Below are 18,416 nucleotides of genomic sequence, written 5' to 3'. Positions count from 1 at the left end.
TCTAGCTGTAAATGGCATGGTGAGGGGAAGATGGCTCACCACTGGCCTCTACGGCCAACAGAGGCCGTGAAGAAGTGGAATGCTCCTTCTGTTCTCCATACTTTCAGGCCCTGGCTGTAGAACCCTTCTGACCTGCTGGCTGACAAGGGGCTTGGGCTACCCTCCATGGCAGATGCCATCCATGCCTTTGGTAATGGGCATGGCCACAGCAGGCAGCTCAGAGTGCCAGCCTGTGCCGAGACAGGAGTGGAGGGACGTACTCGAGTCCTTGCTTAAGGACAGAGAAAGCTTTCTCCATGAGAGATGCTCTCTTCACCCTCAGCCAAGAAGGACACAGGCTGAATCTGGCCCACGTGTCATACGCAGTCCAGGAAATAAGGCAGGCAGGCAACTCTGAGCAGCAAATGTTCTGATGAACGTTTAAAAAATGAACGTCATTTTTTAAATCAGCTGAAGATCTCAATTTGAATCAGACATGCAGCTCAAGTTCCCCTTGCTTTGGACATCCTCCCTCCTCACAAGGGTGTCCCCCTCCTTCACAGACACCCAACCTGAGGGCAGACGAACCTTTCCAAGCCTTTCCCAAGCAAAGTGGTCCCATGAATGTCCCCAGACACAGAAACCCAGACTCCAAATTATCTAAAATGAGATTTATTGCATTTCATGCAGTTTGAAGTCCATGCAGCAAAGGAGACTACCATAATTTTTAATGTATTTAAAAATAAAATTAAAACTGGGGGGTGGGGGGCAAATACACAAAGTCCTAGTCTCCTTGAGTCCCTGGAAGAGAAGGGTTTGGGAATGAAACCATCCACTCCCCATGGCAAATGAGTCTCTTAAATGCATGGAATGTTTCCATGGCCTCTGATGCAAATCCACAGAGCTCTGGGGCAAGAGCAGGGACGCGGGGAGAGGAGCACTAGTGAAAAAGAAGCTACACATGGTCACCTAATTTCACGTGAGGGCAGAACAAGGTGGTAAATCCTGGGTCAGCAGCTGTTCTAAGAGTCAGGAGATTACATACACCCCTGAGATTTGCTCCTAAAAGAAGTGGCAGTAAGAACCAAAAAAAGAGAAACGAAATATTTCTTCAACCACACTCTTCAAGAAAATGCCATAAATATGTTATTTATTATTTTCATTTCATAGCATTGGACACACAGCTCAACATACTGAAATATTGATTCCGTGGAGAAAAAAAAAGGGAAAAAGGAAATAAAAAATATTGCATCTTTCTGTTGGAGAATCTCTGCCCCCAGGCGTCGGGCGTAGTGCACCAGTGTCCTAGCCTGCAGGAGGCGCTGAGGTCGACAGGGTCCTCTGGGGAGGGAGGCTGTGCCCATTGCCCGGGGCTGTATGGCAAAAATTGTGTTGGGTGTCCTTGGCCTTGCCAGCTCAGGCTCTCAGTCGCCGGTCACCTGGGGGGCCTGCCCGTCGGAGGGCTGGTTGGCTGACTGGATGAACATGGGTTGGGCGAGGTCCTGGCCGGCAGGCATGGTGACTTGCTGGATCTGGTAGAGCTGCTGCGAGGGGTGGAGAGGAGAGAGTGAGGTCACCCCTGGGAGAGGGGCATGCAGCTCCCTATGGGCCTCGAGTTGGTTGGGGGCCCCAGATACCTCAACCACCACCCATTGCAAGGCATCAGAGGGAGGAGGGGAAGTGGAGTTCTGCTGTGGTTGGGAGCAGCAGACACAGGAGGCACCAGCCCGGTGAGAGGGGGTATGTGTGGTGGGCGGGGAAGAGGTGCAGGGAGTTGCATTTCCTGTGGCTTTCACTTCTCTGGGCTCTGCCTCTCCCGTTAGCTCAGAGCCTCGAGCTTGCTGCACGCTGTTCCTCTGTGACAAACACAAGCAATTCGAACCACTGTACCAGCAGCTTGGAAGTCAGCATTTCCCCAACTCAGTAATCCTCACTGGCAGGGGCAGTAGGGATTACCCCTTCTCCTCTTTTCCTCAGAGTATCTCTGGCTCAGGCTGAGGCTACGCTGAATCTCCATCTCCTGCATGGGGCCTGAGGGGGAGGCAGGTCACCTGGGATTAAATGCTTACTACAGAGAAGACCCGCGAAGATGCTCGCGTAGCCACTACGGAAGGTTAGGGCCAACTGGACATGATTTCTCAGGTGTTTCCAAAAGAAACCAAAAGCTAAGACCCCCTGCCACAGCAGCCCTGGCATGTGAGCCTGGCATCTGGTGCTGGCAGAAGCCAGAGTTGGGTCCTGATGCCAGTTCCTCTCCTTTCTGGGCAGCAGAGAACATAGGCTTAGGCATGTCATCCTATCATGTCCTCAGGGGTCTCTGGCAAGATAGTGCGAAGGGAAAGGGGGCCGGCAAAGGGAAGATCCCTTCCTCACGAGTTTAGAATTACTGAATTCCAGGCACCTAGAGAGCTTGAGAGGTCACATGTTCTCTGCGTTTCAACTAATCCATGAGATTAAAAAGAGCGTGGCTTAGAGAAAAACTATTCTTAAAGAAAGGAAACAGGAGACCTGCATGCTAGTCCTGGTTCTGCAATGAACAGCTAAGCAAGCACAGACAAGGCACTTCCCACCTCCAGGGCTCAGTTCACTCATCTGTAAAACGGGGACTGGGGCTACATAATGTCTAGGATTATTGTCAACTCCCACCAAGTCTATAAATCTAGAGGATAGGCAAGACTGTTGTTTCAACAATTTCTGTCCACTCACTGTCAACAGATGATGGGACAGTTGCCCTAGCCATCCAAACCCACAGATATCACCTGCTACCCTGTCACGACTCCTCACCCTCTGCTCCTGCCTAGGCTGGGTGTCCTACCTGTCCATCCGTGAACTGGCTGAACTGCTGCTGTCCTTGCTGGACCTCTGTCTGTGTGATCTGTAGGAATCAAGATGGCAAAGTAGGCAGATCAGCTGCAGGGTCTGGTCCACTAGTCCACCAGCCCACCAGCCAGGAGAGGGTCGTGAAGATCAAAAGGACAATGCACATAAAGTGCCCAGAATGAGGCCTGGCACAGAACAGGGGCTTGATGAGTAGCAGGAAAACAAGGGTCCCTCCCCACCCCCTAGCACAGACAGCTACTCAGAGTTGGCACCACACAGAGGACCCCGGAGCATGCAATATTCAGCTTCTGCAACCATCTCTCTCAATGTCCACGTAACTACCCCCCGCCCCACCGAAACCAGCCCCTTGCTAAAAAATTCTGGGGCCTGAGGCTCAAGTCAAACAAAAACACCTAGCTCCTAGGTACTGACAGGACAGGGCATAACATTTATGGTTTAGGCAGAAACCCTAAGAGTCTGTCTTTCAACCAGTGAAGGCAGATTGCAAAACACTGGGCAAAGTGGTGAGTGGTCCCTTTCAGGCTTGGAAGGTGGGCTCCAAACCAAACCCGTATCACCCTGATTATCTGACTGGAATATGAAACACCCTGGCGAGCAGGTGGCCTTGGCCCTGGAAGCCCTTGTGGCAAACCTATGAAGTACTTTTTCCGAGAGAGGCCACGTGCAACCCTCTGGGCCAAGGCGGGGCGGGGGGGGGGGGGGGGGGGGGGGGGCGGTGGTAAGGAAAACATTTATCACATGTGCTTAAAATCTTACGTGGGCATTTTAAATACATTTTAAAGGAAATTTACAGACATGGAGAACTGCATCGTATAATGCCAGTTGCTGCAGACAGCTTGGTAGACCAGAAAAAAGACTAAAGAATGTTTGTGTGTGTATATGTTATCTATGGAACATTTGACTAGCTAATGTTTTCTGTGTACCTTCTCCTGGAATCATCACAGCCACCCTGCAAGGTAAGGACTGTCTTCTCGAGTGTCCTCACAATGGGCCAAAAACAACCCATCGGGTCTACCCATGAAGCTATGAGGAAAACAAGGGGACAGGTATGAAAGGGCTTTATGAGGGTTTCTTACTAGTGTTCTTTGTTTTGGGTCTTTCTCCTCCCACCTGCTTGAGGGCAGGAGCTAAGTTTTGTGTATCTCTCAGTGCAAAGTAAGTATTGAAGAAATATCTGCAGAATAAATGAATGATCCTGAGACAAATGGAAAACATTCGTCATAGAGGAGAAGGTTTTAACTGTGCCCTGTGGCCAGCAGGATTGCCCTTCACATCAGTTGAGAAGAGTTTCATTCACCTTTAAATTCCATTTACACGTTAACGTTCATTCAACAAACGTTTACTGAGCACCTACGAAGTGCCACGTTGTTATAATTACAATCTGTTGTTACACAGACTCTGTCCTCAGGCACCCTCTTCTTGCTTCACTCCTTCCTCTCTATACACCCAACTTTCCCCACTTTCTGGCTTTAGTTCCTGGTCTCAAAACTACCTCTGGGGAACCAGGAACTCTTCCTTCTCATTTCCTCCCACCCTGTGCCATAGAAAGTTTCTGGATCCCAGGCTAGAATCTTACAAGTTTTTTTAAGAAAAAAAAAAGAGGGGTACACTAAAGGGTGGGACCAATCTTGATATCTGATTCCACGTCAATGAGCCCCAGGAAATTAGGGAAAAGCCCATATTCTTATGCAAGCCAAGAAATGGGTTTAGAGTGGGCCTTTAAGGATCCCAGAGACGATATGGAACTCAGAAGCCCTGCTTTTGGCTCATTCCTCATATTTTCCCAAATGAGATCTTTGGAGACCTGCTCTACAAACTCAGCTCTGTCACCACTGTCAATAGATACATCACCAAAATGCAACTGGGCCAGACGAGTCCAGCTCTTTAACGATCCCTTCTTTTTTTGGGTCTGAGGCAAAAGAATTGATTAACAATGCCTCCCCTTGTCCAGTATCCCCCATCCCCTGCAAATAATACCCACATCCCCCAATCCCCAAGCCCAGGGAGGCAGCCCCCTCGGCACCTGTGGCTCAGCCTTCAATATCTCAGGGCATGAGAGGAGATGAGGAGGGCAGTCTCTGGTTAGGGGTGCACGAGAAGGTAGAAGTAAAAACCTAAGTAGCTTTCCAAGGGGCACAGGAGGTGCCAGATCACAACAGTCATCAGGTTTAAAGATGGAAACTCAGCCTGACGATGAGGCAGTCTGTCAGAAGGCTTCCTCCAGTCAGACCTGCGCACACACACACTGGGCTTTCTTCAAGTATCCTTGAGGCTTCCCCTGCCTTGAGTTTCCTTGTCGCTCAAGAGCACGATGGTAAGAGACACACTTTGAATCCAATCCTCCGATAAACCCCATCTGTCCCTTGGGGTGCAGAACAGACGTGCGGGGGGTGGAGGCGGCTCTTGCTGAAGGATGAGGTGGCGAGAGCTGTGTGCTGAGCACTTTGTCAGAAGCCAGCTCCAGCTGGTTCCCAACTCAAGCCCTGAATCTCTGCAGCACATACCTGTTGAGCATTGGTGGCAAGCGTCTGGATCTGTCCCTGCACCACCTGGGTGCCTGATACAGGCTGGGCTAAGCGAATATACTGCAGCTGGCCGGCATTCAGCTGCACCTAGGCAGGGGCAGAGACAAACAAACCACCGGAGACTGAATGCAACCTCAAACAAGCAAACTTTCCATGACAAGAAATGGTGACTGTCCCCTACCCGTCCCCACCCCAACCCCTCCAAAAAGGCTGACCCTGAAAAGTTCCTTTTTAACAGAAACCCAAACAAGCAAAACCATAATATCCCTACCCCGTAAGTCACACAACACAAAAGAGAATATGTTCCTTGAATGGACTTGGGGAAAAATTCCCAGAGGATCTTGTCATGTATGTGAGGACAGCACGACTGGACCCTCAACATTCACTGGCTCTTAGCTATCTGTTCACAGTTTACGTTAAGATTTGATGCCAAAGACTGTCTGACATTATCGGAACGCTTATACCTTAAGTGTGGGGCCTTTTTCCCCTCCGTCTCCACCCTTCCCCACCCCTGTCCCCGGGACGGCTGATCTAATACTGAGAAGAGCCCCGGAGTCTGCCAGGAGTAACCAAAGCCGATGGCCATCACTCCGCACCACAGCCCTAGAACTGCCCAGCCCCAGGCTGCACATCTTGGAAGAGAAAGCTGGCCCGCTTTACTATCTCTGTCCCCAAGAGCCAGGACCAATAGGGGTCTGTGGGACTTTTAGGATCCTTGGTGTTCAGCACTAGCTTCTGGCCAAATACTTCCCAAAGGCAAGCTGAATCAATAAACCTTTCACATAAAACCCCATCATCGGAAACCAAAGCTACAAAAATGCCCTTAAAGTCCCTCATGCTTAAGATTAAGTCTCAGATAATACAATAATACCACATGCTGCATTTAATTGTGTGCTAAAAGCCTTAACTCAGGCTCTTAATGCTACAGCGTAGCACAAAAGCATTAGTGAGTGCTTCGAGCACGGGGATGAGGAGAGGACCAGTCAGCAGAGAAAAGAGTCAGCAAAGGAGGACTACGGACAGCCACACACTCAGGATGTGGGGGATGAAGGCGACTCCAGGAGGACCAGCAGATTTGGTCTCTCTCTACCTGGAGGCCCAGACACCACCCTCCCTAGCTGCCTAGCCTGCTTTGCTTGTAAGGGTGAGCTTCTTGAGGGTGAGCTTTTGCTCCCATGTCCTGGAGCAAAATTTTCCCTTGCCTTCAAGAGCTAACTTCATTGCAGGGGCTTTTACTTCCGTGAGGAAAATGCTGACAGGAGGAAGCTTCTGCATGCAGTGTTAAATCAAGCTGCTTCCCTGAAACTTCAGACTCAATGAGGATTTGAACCACCAAGAAAAGACTAACACTGAAGTTCCTGGTAGAACGTTCCAGAATTGTCCGCTTAAGGCAAGATGGAGGGACACAAAATCTAAACCCGTTAATAATCTGGTTCAAAGGAGACAGGGCAAGGTATTGCGACCTGTAGTCATTTCTCTCCTGAGAACATGCCAAGAGGAGCTGCTGGGAAGTTGTGATGCCAAGCCTAAACTCCCCACTACATCCCACAGTGTGGCTTCCAGGCAACATTAAGTTGCTTATGGGGAGGAAGACAGCTGGGTGGAGGCTTGGGAAACCTCATCTGCCAAGACTGATGGTGGCTGGTACCAGGAGTCACCAGAACTCCTGCTGAAGAACATGGGATGAAAGACCGAAGCCTTGTCCCAGGAGTGGGGGAAGGTATACTGCTGGCCATAGGGATTTTACATTTCCCAGCTGGGAAGAGCTCTTTTGCAGAAACTCAAATGTGACTGAAAAGCTGTGAGCCAAACAGTTCCAAGCAGTTCTTAGAAGCAAGCTCTTCTTTCAGGCTTGTGTCTAGGTACTGGTGATGCTCTGCCCTTCAAGTCCTCTACCACAAGGGTAGGCCTGGGGACGCTCACACCTTTTTAATTACAGAGCAAAGAAGCCTACCCCCTGGGCTTTCAAAAGAGGAGCAAAGCTTCCTTCCTAAAGGTCATCACTAACACGAGCACTCTGGCGAGTTTAGAAATGCAGACTCCTGCAGAAGGTATACAGTGAAGACCAGGTCCTAAATTCTGCAACAAGTCTTCTGTGCCCCAGAGGCTTTACAAGACTCAAGTTAAAGTTACTACAGGGCTTCCCTGGTGGCGCAGTGGTTGGGAGTCTGCCTGCCAATGCAGGGTACACGGGTTCGAGCCCTGGTCCGGGAAGATCCCACATGCCGCGGAGCAACTAAGCCCGTGCGCCACAACTACTGAGCCCGCGAGCCACAACTACTGAGCTCACGTGCCACAACTACTGAAGCCCACGTGCCTAGAGCCCGTGCTCCACAACGGGAGAAGCCACCGCAATGAGAAGCCCGTGCACTGCAACGAAGAGTAGCCCCCGCTCTCCACAATCAGAGAAAAGCCCATGCGCAGCAACAAAGACCCAATGCAGCCAAAAACAATAAATAAATAAAATAAATTTATTAAAAAAAAAAAAGTTACTACGAAGTGTGAACTCTTCTCTGGCTTAGCTGAACTTGTTTTGGTGCCCCCACATGCAAAAATGAGAACCATTTGTGAGAGAAGTCATGGGCTGGTGGCTGCAAGGAATCTGGAATTGTGTGTGTGTGTGTGTGTGTGTGTGTGTGTGTGGCGTCACCACCCCCAGCCCCACGCTGTGGGGGAAGGAAAGGGAGGGGGAAAAGGGAGATGGAGCGGGGGATGGGAAGGGGAGAGAGAGAGAGAGATGAAAAGGGAAGAGGTAAACAGAGGGATGCACACACCCCCCTTTCCTAAGCTTTCTCCTGGCCTATTACTCTGTTAAGAAGAACAGTCCCCAAAGCAGAGTTGAGGATACTTTCTGAACTTTCTTCAAAAAGGAAGTGGTTAACCAGGTCCAAGTGAGTTTCTGTATCTGCCTACATTTCAAGGGGCAGGAACAGGCCTGCTCCATGTCACTCATTTTCCACATTTTTTTGTGGCAAATTGACCAATGAATAGATGGCAAGTGTTAAGACAAGGACCTTTTTTTTTTTCCACCAAAGAACAAGTACAAGTGAAAAAGCCAACAAATCTAAGAAATGAAATCCCTCAAGGCACACAGGAAGTAGCAGTCCACAGTGAAGGAATGGATAAGTTAAATGAAAGCCAAAAATACACTTTGCTGCAGGCTCCACTGGGAACTGACTCATGAATATGCAACAAGTGTATTTATGGCCTTCTCTATACACCTCCCTCTTATTCTCTGCAAATCAAAAGACAGGACTAGGACTGCCTCACAGGGCCTTTGGGCCTTGGCACAGAATAGTGGTTACAATGATTTCTCTGCGTAGGCCGAGTGAGGGGAAATGGAGAGGAGCTGCCCCATCGTGGCGAGCCCGAACCTGGATTAAAGGAAAGCAGGGCGTATACAGTGAAGCAAGTTGTGGTTTGGGGTAATGGGAATCTAGGTTTATAACAAAGTGTGTGTACGTGTGTGTGTGTGTGTGTGTGCGCGTGTGTGTAAAACCTTTAACTGTTTCCCGTTACACTGCTGAGCAAAGTGCCACGCAGACCTCGCGGCGGGCAGGACTTACCGGGATCTGCTGGATCTCTCCTGTGTTCGTAATGATCTGCTGCATCACCTGCATGGTCTGGCTGGTGCCGCTCTGGGCCTGCTGGGCTTGACCCTGCGGCTGCGCCTGGACAATCTGCACCTGCTGACCTTCTCCAACCTGCATGGTCACGGGGGTGGTCTGGAAGGAAGAGTCATGAGAAAGCTGACTGAGCTCCAGCCCAGAGCCATTAGGCCTACCAAAGGGTTAATGACGAGCAGTTCACCGGGAGCAAACCCCCGCCATGAATGCCTGACCTCATGGCAACACTAACAATACTCAACCTACAGAGTCCTTTGGGCTCCGAGCACTGTTCAAGTCACTCTCCAAAATAAAGACAGGAAGGCCAAACGGATTTTCAGACTCAGAGTACAGAATATTTGCCTCGGCCCCGAATACCTCCATGCTTCAAACGTCTCAACTCTTCACAGCCCCTTCAATGATAGAAAGGCACATACGGTACAAGAGAATCAAAAGCAACCACGATAGTTTGCCTGAGACATGGCTGAAGTCAAGTCTGGAGCAGGTGAGTTTAGAGGGCAAACTAAATGGAAAGTGGGATCAGTATGGGTTAACTAAGCTCAGGACCCTGGACTCCTTCTCAGGCATGCAGGACACTGGAAGAAACATAAAGGGCACACTGGCTTTCACCCCCATTCAAGCAGCAGAGCGACTCCAGCCCGCTCTGGCCAGCCAGCTGCTCTGGATCACAGCACTGCTTTCCACGGGCGAGGCAAACACCCTTAAGACCTGGACACTGTTAAGACCCGGACCTTCACTGAGGCTACCTGTAAGTAACAGAATTTAATAAAGCCAGACTTCTAACTTTCTAGAAACAGGAATCACAGATTTAAGGAATTTCTGTCTAATGTATATGAAGATTCTGTGTTTCACACACACTTAGAGGACTGCCCAATGAAACTTGCTCCTTTGAGAGACAGTAGATTCAAACTGTCAAAAGGATCAGTCATTTCTTTTAATCTCAAAACTTTAGCCCTAGATGTGACCATTACAGATCCCGGCCTTGTTCATCTGGCGGTGGTGCTAGTGGAGCCTTTTAACCACACCTGCACCCCAACCCCTCACTTTGGATATGATTTCTCCCCACTCTGAATTAAGAATCACCTCTTAAGACAACTCTGAGAGTCTTAATGAATCCTGGGCTTCAATCGATGCTGTTATTCTGATGCTCTCACTTTCTGACTGCACAGGTCTACTCTGCATCTAAAGTTACAAGGGAAGGGGATATGTTCTGAGAACTGTAGATGGGACTCAAGGGATTTTTAGGTAAGGAGAAATTACTACAAACTGCAAGAGGGTAGAGAAGAAAGATGACAGAGGGCAATACATGCAGTGGGTTAGGTCAACAGGAAACACCTCCTATACTCACACCGTGATTTCCAACTCAGCCTGTTCCCCAAACCTCCAGTAATAAATGTTTCCAATTTTATGACAGAAAACACAGGATTCACTTTAACAAATTATGCTTTTCTTCCAACTTTAATAGGTATTGGTCCTGCAAAGGTATCTGAACTCAATTTGAAACAACGATTCCTGTAGGTCCAGGGAGGTGTGACACAGCACAAGGCCACCCTGAACCAGCCAGACAGCGAAACAACAGGAGATGCTGGGAGGAACCAACTTCACTGCCCTCACAAGCCTTATCAGCTCCAAGCTGAGCAAGTCTGGGGTGGCAAAGAAGAGGTAGGTGAAATTCTCGCTGACTAAAAAACATGCATACTGCCAACTCATCACTGTACTGCCAACTCAATTTTCCCAAGAGGATTTCCAAGGTATTTCTAAATCATTTCAGGAAAACGAGGGCTCGTGCTAGCATGGCAGATGTCAAATCACATATGGCATGCCCTGCTGTCGGGGCACAACAGCCATGAGCTTCTTAGAACGGCCAGCCAATCAGAGCCAGCTCTTGGCAGACTCCCTTGAAGTTTGCTTTGTACAGGGATAAGCCTTTGGCAGGTAAAGCTCTCACCACCACAGAGGCACAGCATTAGCCAAAGAAAGTCCCTCAGGCATCAAGGTGCAGCGGATGCCTTGAGGCAGGGACTGGGCCGTGATCATCTTTAAACCCCGTCTGCCTAACACTGTGTCTTGCAAAGAGCAAGCACTCAATAAATTTCTGTTACATGGATAAGAAAATGGGCAGGGAATAAATCCTAAAATCACAGTAATATTTAAATCTACCCCTGTCCCAACCTTTTTTTCTTTAGGCAAACCCAGCTCCTTACTAGAACACACACGGCTGTTTGGGATGTGTCCTCTGCCTATCTTTTCAACTTGCCTAGACGTTCCGCTATGCTGACTGTACCCTCCCATCCTACCATTTTCCCCGTGCTGTTTCTCACCTCCAAGCCTTTGCTCGTGCTGTGCCCTCTCCTGGGAAAGCCCTCCTTCCCTCTTTATTTGATTCATTTCCATTGTTCCCTCTAGGACTCACATTATTCCCTTCAGGGAACTTTCTCTGACATCTCCTTCCACCTCCCTCACATCCTTGTTAGGTACCCACTTTGAAGTGCTCCCATAACACCCTCTACACAATCCTAAGAATATCTTATACTTCCCACGTGGCAAGTGGTGTAACCTTCAAGTATTTGTAGCCCCAACTAGATTCTTGAATTCTTTAAAATAGGGACTGTTTTATTCATGCTTGTGTCCCCAACACATAGCATTGGACTTTATCTAAGAGGATGTCCAATGTTTGATGAATAAATAAATTAATGATTGGCAGGGAATCTGGAGTCAGAGCTCAGAAAACATAGTTCTCCCTAGGGGCAGGACAGGGATAAAGATGCAGACGTACAGAATGGACCTGAGGACATGGGGGTGGCGGGGAAGCTGGGACGAAGTGAGAGTAGCGTTGACATATATACACTACCAAATATAGATAGCTAGTGGGAAGCAGCCGCATAGCACAGGGAGATCAGCTCAGTGCTTTGTGACCACCTATAGGGGTGGGAAAGGGAGAGTGGGAGGGAGGCTCAAGAGGGAGGGGATGTGGGGACATATGTATACGTACAGCTGACTCACTTTGTTGTACAGCAGAAACTAACACCACGTTGTAAAGCAATTATACTCCAATAAAGACGTACAAAAACAAAAACACATAGTTCTCTTCAGCCTCTCATGATCCCCAACCATGTGGATGTTACTGCTTTCAGACAGAGAAGGAACCTTCTGATTACTATTGTAAAAAGAAAGTCACCTGACACAAATTTGGTGGGACACAGAAATGATGGGGAAAAGGAGAGGAGAGGTATGCAAGCTGGCAATGATGCCTGATCTCCCCCTTGAGGGTACAAATTCCAATTCTGGTGGGAGACACAGACAGCAGGCACGGAGTCCACTTAAAAGATGTCACTAGGCTTCCCTAGTGGCGCAGTGGTTGAGAGTCCGCCTGCCGATGCGGGGCACACGGGTTCGTGCCCGGGTCCGGGAGGATCCCACATGCCACGGAGTGGCTGGGCCCATGAGCCATGGCCGCTGAGCCTGCGCGTCCGGAGCCTGTGCTCCGCAACGGGACAGGCCACAACAGTGAGAGGCCCACGTACCGCCAAAAAAAAAAAGATGTCACTATTCTTCATGGGGGCAATATAAAGATTTTTTTCCTCCTAAAACTTTTTAGGGATCCTGGAGAATGTCTTGCTCACTGCACTTTCCTCATATGACCCACAAGGAAACCAGGGTCCAGAGAGATCAGGTGACACATCACCTCAGTGGCTGAATCTGGGGAAAAGCCCAGGTGTCCAGAATTCAAATCCAGTCCTCTACAGGACCGGGTGATCTGACCGCCCCTCTGCCCCAGTCACACTTTGCCCATCCCAAACCTAAAAGGTGCTGTCTGGCTGGGCCGGCACCCTCCGCGGTTCACAGACCTGGCCCTGCTGAGGCTGTGCAATGATGATCTGCCCGGGCTGGATGGTGGTTGTGGAGCTGGTGGTCTGCTGGCCTTGCTGCTGTCCCTGGACCTGGACGGCAGTGGGCTGCTGAGCCAGCGTGAAGTAGTACTGGACGGGCTCGGCAGGAGTCACAGATTGACGCACCTCCTCCTGTGGGGCAGAAGGAGGGGCAGGTAAGAGGAAAAGAACCGGCTCAGCAGCTGCCACAGTGAATTTCCACTCTTCCCCCAAATGGGCTCTGTGCAGTTGCCTGCTGAACGCTGAGCTCTCCACATCTGAAGCCAAGAGAAAGTGGAATTCGAAGAGACCAGTTGTGCTAAATCACACTAAAAATAACAGATTCCATAGGCTTCACAAAACATACAGCCAATTTTCTGAAGTACAGAGTAATCACCCACTGCGTGATGAGTTGCAAATGGGCAAATAATTACTGTAACTAAAAACCACGCACTAGCAGTGCTCGACAGTAAATGCCGTCAAGGCCTATGACCTGAGAAGAGTGCTAACGGCAAGCACCCCAAATACCATGCTCTCAGGCTGGATCCCAATCTCCCAAATAGGCAGCACTCTCTGTATTTCGTTCCCACCACCTCAGGAGGGAACGAGCAGGGGAAAGGGAAACAGGGCTTTTTCTGGACTGGAATTTCAGAATCAAATGTCAGGATCAAGAACACTGGTAGGCAAGAGCCCAGCTTTTCAGAGCATGTCGAGAGCTCTGTGGTCACTGAGGCCATGTCCATCCAGCATCACATCTGGTTTGGTGGTACTTAGCCACAGAAGCGCAACCCAGGGGGCCTGAGGGACAGCCCTCCAGTGGGGTGGCCTCTGGCCGATCTGCTGGGTGAAGAGACCGTTCCTTCTTCAGCTGACGTTTTCCATGGCAGAAGGAGTAAACAACCCTCTCCCAGCCACCTCGAGCTCACAGCTGAGAGTGTAGGATGTTTACACACACTACGGCATGGTTACAGCCTGAGGGTCCAGGGTTGGCCGGCCCCTGACCACTGACACAGATCGGCGTCTGCTCCGGAGGGCCCTGCGACACATGGTGCCCTGCCTGGGACAACAAAAACAACAGAAACATACAACCACTTGGGCTTGTTGAGCAAAATATCAGCTAAATTTACTCACTTCCATGTTCTGGACTAAGTTTGCCAGGTTCAAGGAAAGAGGAAAAGAAGACACTTCTTCAAGGTATAGAGACCCTGTGGACCAAAGCTCTCCAGAGTGACATTTACAAAGTTGGTACTGACCCCATCCCCAATCTGTGCTTCCACAGTCCGTTTCTCATTACACTTGTTTTGTACTTGCTTGGAAAATTCTACTACTTTCCCTGCTAGAATGAAAGCCCTATGAAGGCAAAGCCTCACTCTCTCTTGCTCCCTCCCCACTGTCGCTACCACCTGTCTCCTTGCAGGCACTCAATAAGCAGTTGCTGAATGGATTCATACAGCCAGGCAGACAACCGGAGGTAGGAAAGTACTTTTTTTAACCCAAGTTGGGAGTATGAAAAATTCTCTTGAACCCAACAGTTGTTAGCAATAGAAAAGAATCCCTAATTTCTTGCTACCTCTAGGATTCTGTGGCCGTAGTGCAGGAGACACGCCTGTCCGCTAAAGAACGGGGTTGGGTATTCTTTTGCTTGCCCGGTAACTGGGGGCCCAGGATACTAAAACTAGGACTCCTGATATCTAGCCCCTGAGGAACTTGGATCTCTGCATGACAAGGTTCCCTAATGGCCATTCACCCAGTCTAGGCAGACACTTGTAACATTCTGGGTTTCTAAGCTAGTCCTCAAACATGAACCAGCTTTCTAAGTTAATGTATTCTGTGCTTCAGGCCCAAACAGTTTGAACCCTGGACATGATCATGCCGAGGAAGAAGAAAAAGGAGGTCCCCTTTTATGTTCATCTAGGTCTCAGTTTCCAGAACAACTTAACTGTGACAACATCACCTCCACTTCAACTCCAACTTCTCACCATTATAAATAAAGGTCAGCCAGTCAACTTGATCTTGGCTGTGACAGGGATAATACTGACATCCTCCTTAGCGAAGAAACCAAGACCAACTGCTCTTTTCAAGGCTCCTGAAATAGGTTCAATGAATTTATTTTCCACTCAGAACTCCCTTCCCATTCTATAAGAAACATCAACCACTGAAATCCAAACTAACTTGGAAAAGCTCTTGGGTGATGAGAGGGTACAGAGGACTAAGACCCCTAGAACTAACTTGTAGGAAGTCTTAGGGAGTAGGGAGCCACTGGCATTTACCAGCCCTGACCTGTCACTCTTCTGTCTTCAGTTATCCTTGACTGTAGCTAATCTGCAAGTGAATATGGTCTTTTTGCCAGACAAATAGCAAACCCTTTAAGTACCACTTTCAGAAGCTAAAATATCCCTTGCCAAAGCTGTGAGAACATGTAAAGAGCTTCTCCTATGATGCCTACTGTATGCTCTTAAACTGTTTATGAACTAGGCAGTGTCTAGGACACTTCTGTGAGTATCAAATAGAGGCACCAAGGTTTATGTTGTGAGGACAGGCATGACAGCTCTCAAATCACTGGAATGGAAGGAGGCATATCTAAGCTTCTTCTGCATTATGAATACTCATTCCGCCAATGGAGGTCAAGCTAGCAAGGGAGTGATTATGATTGGTTTAAAGAAATGGGTGAAGAGGAAATGACATTTCAGTGTGCAGGAACTTTCAACTCACAGTCGTAGTGGGGCAGAAGTCAGGCCTCAACTATCTTCTGCCTGAGTAGTCTCGCTTCCCCAAAGAACAAGAAGACATCCCCACGCACCTCAGAGAAGTCAAGGGCCTTAGATGCACAACTCAGTATTTCTGGCTCGGTTCTTTCCCGAGCAGTGGGAAATCACCCCCTGTGCTAGAACAATCTCTGAATGACTGGATCAATCCAGAATGGGGCGCTTGCCCAGCTTTAGCAGTGGCCTCCCCAACCAGAGTGCCTGCTCTTAGAATCTCTTCAGAAGTAGAGTCTGACAGACAACGCCAGAGAACAAGCAGCCTCACATCCTAGAGCCATCACCACAGTGCTGTGCAGCCAGCCCCAGACTGGAAAAAAGCACATTTGCTTCAGTAGCAAGAATGAACTGCTCCCTCCTTCAGAAAGGGTGAGTTCTGGAGAGTAGGCGCTTTTAAAGGACTTAAGGAAGGTGCCAGCCAATTTGGAGCTTGGGAAAACATCATGTCTACAGCGGATTAAAAGTGCTATCTTAGAATTTCAGGCCAGCTTTCAGCAATCTCAACCTTTCAAAGGCCAGGCAGTAGCTCTCCCGAATAGGATGCCTATCAATGGCCTGAACACCTGCAAAGAACTGAACCTGTTCAGTTCAGAAACTGAGCTGTTTCAGCTAGACACACTTTAAAGGAGATGGATCATAGCATTCTGAGTCAGGCTAGGATGTAACAAGGAGCTCTCTGACACCCTAAGAGAGTCAAGCACTGAGGACACTGGAGGAAGGGAGAGGACATGACCATTCTCTCTAGCCAGCTGGCTCGGCAGGCAGCCCCAGGGAACAAGCAGGAGTTGGTGCAAGGAGCCCGAGCAAGGCCTGATTTTGTCACAGAGCTCACCACCTTGGTCTAAAGGGGGCTTCTGAAACAAATTCCAACAAGGAGAATGGGTGAATGCTATCAACTGTTCTGAAGGAAGTGAAGTGGTCTGAGTTCTTGTTGTGGTGACTTCTCAGAGAGGAGGGAAGCACTAAGAGGAGGAACTGAGCCGTGGGCACAAACCTGCAATGTTTCAAAGGCGATGCACAGCGGGACGACCGTGGCAGCCTGCCGCTGTAAACATCCGACTGAAAGCTCCCTGGAACGCCTTACAGCTTCCAGTCAAGGATGTTTACAGTAGCAAAGACTGCCCAGAAAGAACGAAGACGCAGTGAGGCACCCCGCTCTAGGAAGGAGGTGCAGAGGGCTTGTTAACCCAAAGACCCTCAGGCAGGGTCGGGATTACAAAGGGTGTTTAAGATGCCCACTTCTCCTACACTCTCCTACTCGCTATTAACGTGAGACGGCACAGGAGAATGGTCGTCACTGAATGACTCCTGTTTCTAAGGACAATACACTATGAATTAATTCATTAAAAACGCTTAAAATTTTATTAACAAAACAGAGAAAGCAGATCAAGGCTCAGCTTTGCTCCTGCCAGACTCTGCCACTATTCCCCAAGCATCTCTACTACATCTAGTGAGTCATGCAATCTGCATGCCTAAAATGATGAGCTATACAGGAGAGGGGTCTATCACAATTGCAATTAAGAGCTTTATGCACCCAAAGTGCTGAAAAACAATGGTGTGACCTCTGGAGAGGAGCAGACAGAAGAGCAGGAAAGGCAGACACTCACATTCTTTCTCATGACTGCTTAGAAAGGTTGCTTAAGTGGTGGTTCTCAAATATGGTTACACATTAAAAGCATCCGGAGAGCTTTAAAAAGCACTAATGCCTGGGCCTCCCCCTCGCAGATTCTGATTCAGCTGGTGTAGGGGGCGGGGCCTAGGGACTGGTGGTTTTTAAACCCTAACAGGTGATTCTAATGTGCAGCCAGCGCACTGTGCAGAGAACCACAATCCAGACTAAGAGAAAACCCAGTCCACTCACTCCAGACACCACTATGCACACACAGAAGCTGTTTCTTGGAAATCTAAAATCTGTAACTTGCTCTCCCATCCCAGATTAAGAACTCTGACAGACTTCCTAGGATACCTCGAAATGAGCTTCACTTTACTGTTGTAACTAAAGTCTTTCATTTTCATTTTGTCTGTTTTCACTGAAATTCCACCTCAGAGGCACTGAGTTAAAAGCATCCCTAAATGAGTAACAGGAGGAGATGTTAAGGGTGGATCTGGTCTACAGAAAGAAAAGCAAAAGAAGAGCAAATGACTTGTGCTGCGAGAGGAAAAGGAGCGTATCTGACACCAGGATGCAAGGCACTCTCTAGTCAGCAGCAGCAATGCCTTCCCAGCTCACCTGACGCTTTGGTGGTTTCAGCTCATCTCTTGGAACAATATCGATGAGAAAGTCAAACTGATCAAATTTTGTAATTGCCATGGCGATATCATTCCTCTGTAACAAAGAAAAGCAGAGTGAAAAATTAGCCTGGGGAGAAACTAGTTCACCTGGCTTTCTACTCTCCAAGTTACAAGTAAGGTAAGATGATGACTTCTAAGCCAAATTAAATACTCATGGCCAAGCCTACAGGCCAAAAGTAGTACAACCAAACTCTTATAAACTTCAAATGATCAGACTTGATGGACAAACACTGACAAAAAAGAGATAAATGTAGCTCATGCTCTACAAACTGTATATTTGAGGCTCCAACTATTACCACTTCCGCTGGATCCTAAATTATCATCCTCCAGATACATCTGTACAAATCTAGCAATCTTAACTGACACGTTTCTGGTCATTCTGTGGTTAGCAAGGTTAGACTATCATTCAACCTTATAACTTTTTAAGCCCCTAAATAATATTTTGGCTCTTTGGTTCACAAGTAGTTATAATCTATTTTGAATCTCTTTGCTGAAATCCTAATTCAATAACTTTTTGCAATA

General features: G+C 48.6%; 1 protein-coding gene across 6 annotated transcripts in view; it reads right to left on the bottom strand.

Moving 5' to 3' along the window:
• Nucleotides 1-635: 635 nt before the first annotated feature.
• Nucleotides 636-18,416, bottom strand: part of NFYC (nuclear transcription factor Y subunit gamma) — a 63,552-nt gene continuing 45,771 nt past the window's right edge. For 4 of the 6 annotated variants that reach the window (XM_032635109.1, XM_032635130.1, XM_032635119.1 and 1 more), the window contains 6 exons: nucleotides 17,833-17,928; nucleotides 12,820-12,993; nucleotides 8,912-9,070; nucleotides 5,325-5,432; nucleotides 2,795-2,854; nucleotides 1,108-1,835 (listed from right to left, as the gene is read on the bottom strand). In XM_032635109.1, coding sequence (XP_032491000.1) covers nucleotides 1,404-1,835; nucleotides 2,795-2,854; nucleotides 5,325-5,432; nucleotides 8,912-9,070; nucleotides 12,820-12,993; nucleotides 17,833-17,928 — 1,029 coding nt within the window. In that variant the 3' untranslated portion in view covers nucleotides 1,108-1,403. Of the gene's footprint in view, nucleotides 1,836-2,794; nucleotides 2,855-5,324; nucleotides 5,433-8,911; nucleotides 9,071-12,819; nucleotides 12,994-17,832; nucleotides 17,929-18,416 lie in introns of all 6 variants that reach the window. The other 2 variants (XM_032635147.1, XM_032635140.1) reach the window with 1 other exon arrangement.

Source organism: Phocoena sinus, chromosome 1, assembly GCF_008692025.1.
Source record: "Phocoena sinus isolate mPhoSin1 chromosome 1, mPhoSin1.pri, whole genome shotgun sequence".
Classification (NCBI taxonomy): Eukaryota; Metazoa; Chordata; class Mammalia; order Artiodactyla; family Phocoenidae; genus Phocoena; species Phocoena sinus.
Note: the sequence above shows the minus strand (reverse complement) of the source record. Positions and strands in the feature narration are given on the sequence as shown.